This window comes from Canis aureus, chromosome 5 (genome assembly GCF_053574225.1).
Source record: "Canis aureus isolate CA01 chromosome 5, VMU_Caureus_v.1.0, whole genome shotgun sequence".
Taxonomy (NCBI): domain Eukaryota; kingdom Metazoa; phylum Chordata; class Mammalia; order Carnivora; family Canidae; genus Canis; species Canis aureus.
In genome coordinates this window covers 12601216-12614806 of record NC_135615.1, presented here as the reverse complement: position 1 = coordinate 12614806, position 13591 = coordinate 12601216, and the positions used below count along the sequence as shown (strand labels likewise).

The window sequence follows — 13591 nt, the reverse complement described above, 5'->3', positions numbered from 1 at the left end:
AGTCTGGCTCTGGTGCCTGCAGCTTTAACAACTTTGTAAACTTCCTGGATTATTTACTGTTACATATCTAGTGCCTAGCCTAGTGCCAGACATTAACAGATGCTCAGAATAGATGTGTTGAATTACAAGTTAGAGGAAGTGGAGGTTTCTATCAAGTATTAGAGTTAAGACAGCCCAACCAGGGAAGAATGGTATCCTGCAAGAGAGGAGGTGTCAAAAAAAAAAAAAAAAAGCGAAGAAAAGCAATTTGGGTATTGAGTAGAGAAACCAACAGGTTTCTCAGATCAGGATGAATGTGAGGATCAAGACCGTAAAGAACCCTGAAGGGCTGGGGATCCCTGGGTGACGCAGCAGTTTGGCGCCTGCCTTTGGCCCAGGGCGCGATCCTGGAGACCCGGGATCGAATCCCACGTCGGGCTCCCGGTGCATGGAGCCTGCTTCTCTCTCTGCCTGTGTCTCTGCCTCTCTCTCTCTCTGTGTATGACTATCATAAATAAATAAAAAATATATTAAAAAAAAAAAAGAACCCTGAAGGACTAAAGGCACCAACCATTTCCAGGGTCATACCTATGTGACAATATTTAGTTTCTTTCTTTTTTTTTTAAGATTTTATTTATTCATGAGAGACAGAGAGAGAGAGAGAGGCAGAGACATAGGCAGAGGGAGAAGCAGGCTCCATGCAGGGAACCTGATTGGGACTCAATCCCAGGACCCCAAGACCCCAGGATCACGACTTGAGCCAAAGGCAGATCCTCAACCACCAAGCCACCCAGGTGCCCCTATCTAGCTTCTTTTTAATCTATACGCAAATTATCTTTGAAAGTAAACATTAATGCTAGCCTTGAAGGAGGGAATGATACAAGCAGCAAAAGAGCAGGCCCAGGGCAATGAAGGTCAATTTGAGCTATGCTGATGTCTGTCATGGATGCAAAGGTAGGATGTAGGATGTGCACATGCACAAGTGACATTTTGCCAAAAAGTCAAGGTCCTCCATGCAAAGCATTGTCTGCCATGTTAGTGACTACTGTGTGGAACTGAAGACAATACATGTTGCATTAAAGAACAAATTTCAGTATAATCACAAATTTGTCATGTAGACATGATCTAAATAAGTATATTTTACTTAATCCAGGGGAAGAGAAAAAGTATCCTCTTGTGGTTCACCACTCAGGCATGTGAAGAGGATGAACGCAGCAAGGGCCAATGAACAAATTTGTGGAGCACAGGGGAATTCTTGCACTTTTAGCAACTGGGAAGCAATATATTCTCAGTGGCTAGATTTAATGCAGTGATTAACAGCAATATGTCCTCCTCCTTCCTAATAATATTTACAATCTGTGGGTTTTGTGATGCTTCTTTTTAGAATGCCCATTCGGTTACTGCAGAAATGGTGGGAATTGTGTAGTGGAGAAGAACAGTCCTGTGTGTCGGTAAGGAGCATTGTCTATTTTTTCTTTTGAAAAAAGAAAAATAAATTCTTTTTATATTTCTTGAATCCAATATAATATAACACCAATGAACACAAGGTTAATAAGGCAAAAATAGAGGATAGTGACATTATTTCCATTTCTCTGTCTGAAGAAGAGAAAGGAAGATGTGAGTATATTTTAGGGAAAAAATGCAATTATTTAACATGATTTTATATCTTAACATGGTATATAGGGTATAGTTCTAATACTAATTCTTATTTTTAATATTTATATCAAATTGTAAAAAGACTTTTTATATGGGCATTATCCTAGTTCAGATGAACTTAGTATCTCTATTTCCTTACTCCCTTTTTATTTCCCATTTCATATTTCTCTTTTCTGACAACAAAGGATAAAATTAATTCATAAATAAGGCCTTTTTCTAGTTTGTGCAATGGATGTTTATGAGTAGCCAAAGTTAAGGTACAGATAAGGAATACATTTGCATACTTAAAGCAAAAATAAACAAAAACAGTCATTGTGATTTCTTTGGGGAGTTGTTTATATTGCATATCAAAGATTGCTTGATTTTTTTCCCTCACCCTTTAGGGAATTGTGCAAAACAGTTTCATAAATTCCAAAGGAAATGATGCATATTCCATTATGTTTATGTTTATGACTTTTTAATCTAGCAGACCAATGGATATATTGCTTTGCGTATTAGAGAATGGATTGTACGTTGATTCTCAAGTCATAACAAAATACAGACAGATAGAAGTGTCTGGGAAACACTGATTGATAGTTGTTTAAATTCTTATATCCTTCTGAGTCAACACTCGTGTTTTACGAAAAGTTGTTTACCCCTTAAAAAAGCAAAACTTGCTACCAATTAACACAACAAAAAAATTTATGATGAAATATGTTTAGACACTGCTTTAACATTGTTGAAAGCGAATTATCAATGGGTGTCTCTACGTGTTTTGTCTATTTCATTACATAATTTATTTCACAACATCTCAACAAATTACACATTCCCTGTATCAGTTTCCACGGAAATTAATTTGTCACAAACTGTAGGTTGATGGAAAGACAGGATACACAGTATTAATTTTTAAAAATCTCCTAAAATAATGGAGAATGATGCCATAAATAATGTCTATCGAATGTCAGCTGAGTAGATACTGTTGTATAGTGTCAACTGTTTACAGTAAGGAGGTTTGTGTTTTTGTCCTCTCTAACCATGCCAGACAAAAGAGCTCTCTCGGACTATAGCTAGTCTCATCTAAGCAGGAAGAGTTTTGCGTTCTGGGCAACATCCTCTGGTACTTAAATAAACTTTAAAAATGGATATCCAGATGGTGACGTCTGAAATGTGTTTCTCTCACATGAGAAAACTAACATGGGGGAAAAATGCAATGAGAGGATTAAGAGGCAAAGGGACTGGAGGAAGGAAATCACTGCAGCAAAATGTAGAAAGAAATTTTAAAATAGTATTTTTGATGGTAAATAGTATTTTTCAAATACTTAAATAACTAATCATTATCAGTATAAACAAAGGTTTGTAATGTTTCTTTTCCACATTGGTGTGAAGAATGACTTAAGGTTTTTTTCCATATTATAATATATAATAATATGGAAAATAATATATAATATATATTTGAATATATTCAAATTCTAATTACTTTAAAACCATGAACTGCAAAAATAAACATATGTATATTATAATAAACTTTTAGAAGGCATACAGTAGTATATCATGCAAAAAGTAGAAACCCGAACATCTAAATCCCACTGTGTAGTATTATGGTTTCTATCTACTTCAGTATGGTTTTCCTTTTACTAACACAGGTTTCCAACAAGCACACATTTGTTTCTTACAGAAATGTAAATTATACTTTACACATTCACTTTGTACCTTATGTTTTTTTTTTTCTCTTCATAAAATATTGTTCTGTTCTTCCATGTCAGTACGTTTGGTTCTAGATCCATCACGCACTGGCTGTGTAGCTTTGAGTAAATATCTTTATCTAATTATTTCAGCTTCTTATTTGGCAAACTGAAGAAGATAATAGCACCTATGTCATAGGGTAATTTTGAGACTTAAAGGGGTTAATATATGTGAGACACTTGGTACCATGTTTGACATACAAAAGATACTACAGGAAAACTAGCCATCAGAACTATTATAACATCCTTTTTTATGCTGTGTAGTCTACAATATTTAATGTAGAGTTAGACATCATTTAAATAACCTCATTAATCCTATTAATGGTTTAGTTTCTTTATTAAATATTTGCTTTCACAAATAATCTTGTAACATCCATCCTTTGACTTGTCGTTGCACAATTCTTTAAGCATAACACATCTTACTGAAATGCAAGATAACACGTAATTTATTTCTAGTTGCATTTAGTTTCAAATTCATTTCCAATTAAATTTTGTATCCAGGTCATTTGTCACACACTGGTATTCTTTTTGATTTAAAGTTAAACGAGGGTGGCTTCAGAATGCAAAGGTTTAGAGTACATATAAAGCACTATGGAAGGATACTGGCTTTATGTCAAACTCCTGTCATTCTCAAGTGTGAGAATTTGTGGTCTTTGTCACCCAAAGAAGTAATGACAGAAAAACAAAGCCCTTTTCTCACCTTGGCATTGTGAATATAAGAACTTCATGGTATCAAAAAGGAGGACATAACCAGAGCCTTTGGATTTTCTCTTAGGACCTAAGGTTCCTTAAGAAAGGACATTCAATTTTTATCTATCATCATAGACAAGAGAGACTTTTATTTTTATTTTTTTAAAGATTTTATTTATTTATTCATGAGAGACACAGAGAAAGAGAGAAGCAGAGACACGGGCAGAGGGAGAAGCAGGCTCCATGCAGGGAACTCAATGTGGGACTTGATCGCGGGACTCCAGGATCACGCCCTGGGCCAAAAGCAGGCACTAAACCACTGAGCCACCCAAGGATCCCCAAGAGAGACTTTTAAAAAAGATCATGTGAGTTGCTGGAAGCTTATCATTATCCACAACAGTAGACACTACTAGGCAAACCATGGTTTTCCATTACTTGAGGACCACCAACAGGGTGGTATGTCTGAGGACCGAAGATGTGAACCATGAGCCAAAGGAGGGAAATTATTCTTCACCTAAGAAGGCTTGGTTATTATATTATTTTGGTATATAAATATGTTTGCTTGAAAAATAGACTGAGCTATGAAATATAAATTCCAAAGGGCAGGAAAGAGGTTACAAGGGAAAAAAATCAAGTCATCAAGGCTAAAAGAAAGAAATAGAAAACAATATCAAATTAATGCACATATGTTTGTATATAATATATACACATATATTATCATACATATACATATATATAAATTTATTATATACTTCATATATGTATATATGAGCTCACATAGTGAAGATAGGCAGAAAAATATTAAAGCTTGAGTTAATTTATAGACTTTGAATACAATTTATCAACAGCTACCCTATCCCACTAGATGCTACATTCTTAAATTCACTTGCCAATAAGGCAGCAGATTTCATTTGGATATCTCATATTCATTACAGATTTATCATGTGCAAAAATACCTGTTGCCTAGACAGGCCATATTCTTCTCTTTCTCTAAGATTTGTATACACAGTTCCCTCTACTTAAAATTTTATGTTTCTACCTTATTTGCCAAAAGGTGCCTTTTAATCCTTTAGGTCCAATATAAATGGCAATTTCTCTGAGAAGCCTTTCCCAGAGCAACCAGAGAGAATGCCTTATTCCTCCTTCTGGGCTCCTCTATTGCTTCCCTCATTCTGTTATTTAACAAGTATTGGTTTCACTAAACTACCAATTGAAAACCTGTCCTATGCTGTGAAGATATATATTTCCGATTAAAACTATTCTTTATGACTATCAAAATTTATTTTGTCCAGTTTTTACTACTTTTATTTGTAAGAATAAGACTTGAACAACCATGGCCACTGAAAATTTTTAAAAAATAAACTATTTTCATATCTTTGTTGCAAAAAAGATTGAAAACATATTTAAAGGATGTAAATATAAAATATATTAAGTTAGGATAAATATTTGCTAGAAAATGGAATAAAAATATCAGTTTAAGGATAATTGAAAATGGAAAATTGGAAAATGGAAATTGGAATCTCTAAATATTAAAGACAGAATGTGTGGGCAAAATTTTAAAGACTATTGTCACAGAAAATAAGAGTCATATTTTCCACACCTTTTCATGAATAGTATCTAATATATACTTGACATTGTAGGAGCTATTTGAATAATAACTGAATGAAGTATAAATTAATGAATACAAAGGGAAAGTCCTGTAATTTCAAGGAAAAGTGGCAGTACTTTTAAATTTGTACCTAAAATCTATTAAGATATGAGCAAATGACCTACCATGGTCCAAATTTCCAGTCACAAAGGAACTGTTGGGGACTTTGTAAATAGTAGCAAGCAGTATACTGAGTGAGGATATTATATGCTCATTATATCAAAAACAAAAATCACTCCAGTTTATAGGACAGAATGGATGGATACCAAAATAGAAAAATATCCATTAAAGAAACTCTACTTTGCTACAATGATAGGAGAAGGTGCGCTTAAACCAGGAATCATATAAACTACCTCAACTCTTCCACACTGGGCTTGAAGAGATAAGTTTTCCGCCTATAAAAAGCCACTGTTTAAAATAAAATTCAGGGGATCCCTGGGTGGTTCAGTGGTTTAGTGCCTGCCTTTGGCCCAGGGCGCGATCCTCAAGTCCCGGGATCGAGTCCCGCATCGGGCTCCCTGCATGGAGCCTGCTTCTCCCTCTGCCTGTGTCTCTGCCTCTCTCTCTCTCTTTATGTCTATCATGAATAAATTTAAAAAAATATATTAAAATAAGCTTATGAACACTTTCCTTCTCCCCATCAAAAACAAAACAAAACAAAAACAAACATGGAGCAAAAAAGAAAAGTGATCTAAGACCCTGACTCCAAACTGAATTAACTATTAATTCAGTTAAATTTAGGGAAATAAGGGGGAGGTAAAACTTAATTGAGATTTTAAAGTCTAAGTACAAATGGATAATAAAACAATAAGATTAAAATAAGAATTGATTAAAGCCAGGAAGGAAATAGGGTGGAAAAAAAAGACTAAGTTATAACATTCTCCCAAGAGAGGATAGATTCAAATTAAATCTATTAAAGAATTCTGAACAAAGTTGGAAAAATAAGCAAGGGAATAAAAAGGAGATAAATTATAAATATCCAAAGAGAAAGTAGTTGAAATGGAAGATAAAGAATGTATATAGGGCAGCCCGGGTGGCTCAGCAGTTTAGCACCACCTCCTGCCCAGGGCGTGATCCTGGAGACCTGGGATGGAGTTCCATGTCAGGCTCCCTGCATGGAGCCTGCTTCTCCCTCTGCCTATGTCTCTGCCTCTCTCTCTCTCTCTCTCTCTCTCTCTGTCTGTCTCTCATGAATAAATAAATAGAATCTTAAAAAAAATGTATATAACTGGAGTCTCTAAAGAGGAAAACAAGACAATGGAATGGAACAAATACGTAAAGCTGTAATCCAAGAAAATATTCAGAAATGAATATTCAGAAAATATTCAGAAATGAAAGAAGAATGAATTTTCATGATAAAAGGGCCAGAAGTTACCTGGTAAATTTAATACAAAGCCAGAAACTCCAAGACATATCCTACTAAAAATGAGACTTCAAAATGAAGAAAAATATACTGCTTCAAGAATGGGAGGAATAGGGGAGACCTGGGTGCCTCAGTGGTTGAGCATCTACCTTCAGCTCAGGGCATGATCCTGCGGTCCCAGGATTGAGTCCCACATCAGGCTTCCTGCATGGAGCCTGCTTCTCCCTCTGCCTGTGTCTCTGCCTCTCTCTCTCTCTCTCTGTGTCTCTCATGAATAAATAAATAAAATCTTAAAAAAAAAGAATGGGAGGAATAGGTATTTTGCCTAATATTATCTATCTATATGCATGCATGTGTATACACACACACACACATACACACCTCTCCTCATGGTCTCTAGGGAAAAAGACCAAATAATAAGGAAAGATATTGTCTAATATTAGACTTCTGAAAGCAAAGAAACAAAGAAATCCATTGTGATCATCTCCAGAGTTGCAAAAAAAGTCTTTGACAAAATTCAATTGCCATTCCTGATTTTTTTTTAAAGGGGGTGGGGGGCAGCCTGGGTGGCTTAGTGGTTTAGCGCCACGTTCAGTCCAGGGCATGATCCTGGAGACCCAGGATCGAGTCCCATGTCAGGTTGCCTGCATGGAGCCTGCTTCTCCCTCTGCCTGTGTCTCTGCCTCTCTTTCTCTCTGTGTCTCTCATGAATAAATAAATAAATTTTTAAAAATAAAAAAATAAAATTAATAATAAAAAAATTTTAAAAAGTACTAATGAAAATATGAATTGGTATCCAACTAGTATAAATCCTTATTCTCAAATTCAGCATTCTACTTGATAGAAAATTATGAGAGACATTACCATTAAGATTAGGAATGTAGGCATATATGACCTCCATCCTCTTTGGTATTTAATATCAAATGGGAGGTAGTAGGCAGTAACATTTGAGAAAAAAAAAAAAAAAAAGAAAAGAAAAAAAGAAAGAAAAAAATTAATAAAGGGGCACCTGGATGGTTCAGTCAGTTAAGCATCCAACTCTTGATTTCAGCTCAGGTCATGATCACAGTCCTGAGATCAAGCCCTATATCAGGCTCTAAGCTCAGTGTGGAGTCTGCTTGAGATTCTCTCAAAAAAATTAATAAAGAAGTTAAATTATCATGATAGTCTCCCAGAAGAACCCTAGGAAAAATCATAAAAAATAATTAAAAAATTGAAAACAATTCACTAAGGTTGGGGATTATAAAATTAGCATTCAGAGACAACTGTGTATGTACACAAAACTAGGTAGGAGGAAGGAAGGAAGGAAGGAAGGAAGGAAGGAAGGAAGGAAGGAAGGAAGGATAAATAAATAAATGGTGGAGTTCAGATTCAAAACTAAGTCTTTTGGCCAAGCTCAATCACTGTGGCATGTTTCCTCTTCAGAGATTTGACTAGGTAGCTCATGGTTATATGGTTGCAAGATTCTGTGAGTAGAGATATGAATCAAATGCCTACAGAAAATCTAGAACTAAGCTTTATTTGCACTTGGCTATTTGCTACTTTTTAAAACACACTATGCACTTTTATTCCTTTGGGTGTTCATGTTGTCCCTTTTTGTAATTTTATACTTTCCCACTGGGTTACCTAAAAAAAATTATCAATTCATCTTTTATGTGCCAACCCACGTAGACCCTCCTCTCCAGACCTTAACCTGAACCCACATGCATGTGAGTCCTATCCTGTGTACAATGCACAAAAGAAGTCTGGGATATGAATCTAAAAACAGGTAAAATCTGAGTTTAGGTATGAACTCCATCCACTACTTACTAATGCCATGACTTTGAATGAATTACTTAATCTTTTTCTAAAAGGAGGAAGAGAAAAATTGATACTCACTAAGAAACTAACATCCTCTGCTACCATGGAGCTGTGAACTGAAAAGGGCTTCTCTATTGCTGAAATAAATAATTCATAATTGTTTTATTTACTTAACATTTTTTAAATGTATCTAAATGGGAAGCATTAATAATCTGTTCTCCAATTTTTTATGTGATATCATCAAAATCATCTCTATAGCAACCAACAATAGTTCTTTATGAGATGGAATACAGAACAAACCATCAAAATTTAAGATCATGGCCTCTGTTATTTTTCAAACACAGTACTTATGTGCTAAGGACTAACAAATATTCGTAAAAAAAAACTTAAATGTTTTGTAAATGAAAATCACTTCAAAATTTCAAAAAGTCAATTTAAAGACGAGGGCATTTAGATATCTTTTATGCTATAAGCCTGAGAGACCATGCGGATGTCTGTTTTTCAAGTCCAACACATGGAAGAAATAATTTTCTGGTGAAATATAAATTACCAAAATTGTCCCAAGAAGAGGAGGTATGAAAGTTGAGTAGATTGAATGATATAGTAGAAATTTTAAAAGTCAAAGATGTAGTCTCTCGCTTCCAAAAATTTAAATGTGTCTATTTAAAAAAACTAAACTATATTCTGAAATAGCAGTAATTTTTATAATACATACAGGCCTACACTTAACAGTAAATGTTGAAGACTCACACACAGAAAACTGCAAAGGACTTGATTACATAGATAGGAAAAAGAAATAGATAAACTTATTTCCTAGAGTTAGCAATATTTAGCAGTGTAGACACCAAAGAACATTTTCAGTGTTTTAGATTTTTGTTTGTTTTTCAAATACACCAGTGAATTTTAATGGTTACCTGGAAACATAAGTATAATATTTAAAGGCAAACTTAAGAATTAATATTTGTTGTACTTGGGATCCCTGGGTGGCGCAGCGGTTTAGCGCCTGCCTTTGGCCCAGGGCGTGATCCTGGAGACCTGGGATCGAATCCCACATCGGGCTTCTGGTGCATGGAGCCTGCTTCTCCCTCTGCCTGTGTCTCTGTCTCTCTCTCTCTCACTGTGTGCCTATCATAAATAAAATAAAATTAAATTAAAAAAATTAGATCTTTAAAAAATATATATATTTGTTGTACTTGATATTAAAGTATGCTACAAAGTCATGGTAATATACACTGGGGAGCCAGGACAGACATAGACAAAGAGGCTATTGCAACAGAATAAAGATTCTGCAAATAGGTTAATGTAGCTATGTGAAATTGGGATAAGACCGGCACATTTCAAGTTGATGAGAATGGATGGATTAGACTAGTAATAATTGGTATTAGGACAACTGGTTACCCATTTATTTAGAATACAAATTATTATTGACATTTTACACAAGGAATTAATTCCAGATTTAATAAAGGTATGAACAGGTTAAAATTGTAAAATTTTTTAGAGAAAATACAGAATAAAGAACTCTTTTTTAAATCTTGAAGTATAGACACCATTTATAAGTTTACCAGCAGCCATAAGAGAAAAGATGAACAAATTTGAAAATGTGATCATATGGATAGTTATCAAACAATTAAAACTACAGTATGGTGAAAGACATCACGTATTTTTAATAACACAGTAATAGGCCACAAGAAAGATATGCAGCACATAATATAGACAGGGATTAATTATAACATTAATTATTTATATATAGTATTCCTTCAAAGTAATAAACAACAAACAAAGATTATTCACAGAAGAAGGAATATAAATGCTCAACACATACCTGAAAAAAGTTCAACCGCCATTAATATGTAAATGCAAAGTAAACCTTTGAAATCCCAGTTTTACCTATTAAGGTGACAAAAAAATTAGTAATAACCACTATTTGTGAGCATGTAGAAAAACACTGGCACTTTTATACATAGATTATGGGACTATAAATCTGTATTATTTAGGAAACAAAATATACAATTCTTAGGGAAAGAAACTTTTAGGAAAGACGAAGTGGAAATACCCATTCAAGGTGTTATCACTGTTTAACTCAGGAATCTCTGGTCTAGGAATCTAGCCTACTGAGTATTAACAAGAAATAGATAGGAAAATGTGCTAAAATTGGTATAGTATAGTACTGGTTTTAAAAAAAGATTTTATTTATTTGCGAAGGAGAGAGAGAGACAGAGACCGAGAGACAGAGCACAAGCAGAGGAAGAGGCAGGGGGAGAGGGACAAGCCCCAGGACCCTGGGATCATGATATGAGCAGAAGGCAGATATTTAACTGAGCCATTCAGGCACCCCTATGGTACTATTTTGAAAACAAACAAGTTCAGAAAAGTGTAATGTGGTTTTATACAACCATTTTTTAAATGGAAAATATAGGGACACCTGGATGGCTCAGCAGTTGAGCCCCTGCCTTCAGCTCAGGGAGTGATCCTGGGGCCCAGGGATTGAGTCACACATTGGACTCCCTGCAGGGAGCCTGCTTCTCCCTCTGTCTGTGTCTCTGCCTCTCTCTCTGTGTTTCTCATGAAAAATAAATAATATATTTTAAATAAATAATAAATAAATAAATAAATAATTTTTTTAGGATGGAAAATATAAATCCTGACATAGAAATGTATCTACATTGTTAGGTGAAAAATGCAAGTTCCAATATTAAATTTCTATGGGAAGAGAAGACGTGTAAATGTGAGTGTACGTAAAAAATGAAAAACAAGTCTAGCAGTGTATACATCAAAGTGTTGGTTGTAAGTGACCTCTCTAGAAAGAAAACTGGCTTTGGGAGATAGGGCAATTTCATATTTCAGTTTCTCCCTTTTCATTTTAACAAACACTGCTTCTGTAACTTAGAAATGCATTTTGTTAAGGAGACCTTAAAGTAGTTACAGTATTTAAAAAATAATAACCTTGTTTACAGTAAAAGGCAGAGCCTACTGGCTGCTTTTAACAGTGTCTCCAAGATAAATGTGCCTGTCCCTTGGTTTTTCTCCCTTGTTGTCAGAAAGTATTACATACTTTCTGCCTCATGCAGAGCCAAACAAGCCAGACAGACTAGGAATGTGATTGAAGATGAAGCAAGTAACCTCTCACCAAACCTCCCTCCCTGCCTCACTCCCAAAGCTCAATCCTTCTCCAATCACATGTGCCAAAAGAGTCATGAAAATGAAAAGCACAGTAATACCTAATTTTCCTTCTCTGTTCCTTTCCCAGAAAAAAAAGTGTTGTGACGTGTCTGTAGACTTAACTGTTAAATTGTGTTTAGATTTTTCATGCCAGGCATAAGTTTTCACAGCTGAAAACTGCATTGCTTTGACAATTTGATGTAAGTGCCTCTTGAATGACCTGTTGACTCATCCAGGGAGGGCATTCTGCAAGGAAGGCCATGGCCCAGATTTCGTATAGTGGTCATTGGTGACAGGGATTTGTGATCCAGATATTTTCCAAAGTCTCTGGTATGACCTGACTGTTAAGTAGATATTTCTTTCCTCCTGGAAGAAAAGTAGTGGGTTATTTCTGGGGCAGTATCTAATGCCAAAAGACTTGCTTTAAAAGAGAGAACAAGAGATAGCTGTCTATATTATCAGGATTAGTAACCTGAAAAACCTCACTACCTCACTGATCCTAAAAGAGCTGCATAGGAAAATGTTTCCTCTTAATCTATATAATTTTTATTTTATTAGTTTTTCTAGCATGTGCACAACTGAGCTTTAACAGAGTAGCAGTTGTTTGGAAATGACATCTTTTCTTTCTTTGCTGTATGTGGTGTGTGTATGTGTCCAACGTACTCTTGAATGGAAGAGAGAAGCAAGCCCAATGGAGCCACTCAGAGACCTGAGCCTTGAAGAATGCTGACAAAAAGTCATTCCTCAAAATGAATTTCCCAATTTCCCAAACCAGGCTCCCTAGTGGCACTGGAACCGCAGGCCATCCAGCTCTGCCCTGATCCTACATAGCTTTTCTTCCTGCTCAGCCAGCATGAGTTTAACTATGTCTGAGTAGAATCTTTTGTGCTGTTGCTAGGTGGCTGATCTCTGCCATACAGAAGCAAAATCTAGCAAATGAGGTAGAACTTTTTGAACCTATCCTTCTTACTAGCGAAATGTTGACAGATCTAAGTAGTTCAATGCATTTTAATTTTGAAACCCCTGTGGGCCTTTTCTTATCCTCTGAAAGCCTTAGTTTATGTTTGCCATTGCTTTAATCTGCTGTCCATCTATACACCTCTGAGATGTAGGGCTGCTTTTTGTTTTCTTCATAGACTTAGTTTATTTTCCTTAAGTCCACTAAGAGGAAGAAGGAGGTAATGGGAATTGTTTATGTCTTCAAGTTTAATATTAAATTATGACAATTCGTGGTCAGTGGTTAGATTTTATGTAATCTATAAATCTCTAGATCCATATTATCCTTCTATTTACCATTTTTAGAAGAATAATGAATTATGAGAGACACACATACAAAACCTGGAAAGTCTAACGCACAATATAGAAAAATAATTTTCTAAAAATTACAGTGATGTGTCGATAGAATTTACATTTGCCTTTTCATTCTCTATGTGTGGGGCAAGAACTGAACACACAAAAGCATTATAGCAGATGCCACTAGGAGCAGCAAGAAAAAGATAAAAGGAGAGAACATGCATTTTGGTACTGAACAGAGTAATGCATCCCTTTTAAATCTACTGCTTGAGGATCCAGAGT

General features: G+C 35.3%; 1 protein-coding gene across 1 annotated transcript in view; it reads left to right on the top strand.

Annotated features, from left to right (window-relative positions):
* Positions 1–13591, top strand: part of MALRD1 (MAM and LDL receptor class A domain containing 1) — a 759283-nt gene that overhangs the window by 636083 nt on the left and 109609 nt on the right. Inside the window, 1 exon segment of the mRNA XM_077896425.1 lies at positions 1364–1430. Within this exon segment, the coding sequence (XP_077752551.1) occupies positions 1364–1430 (67 nt within the window).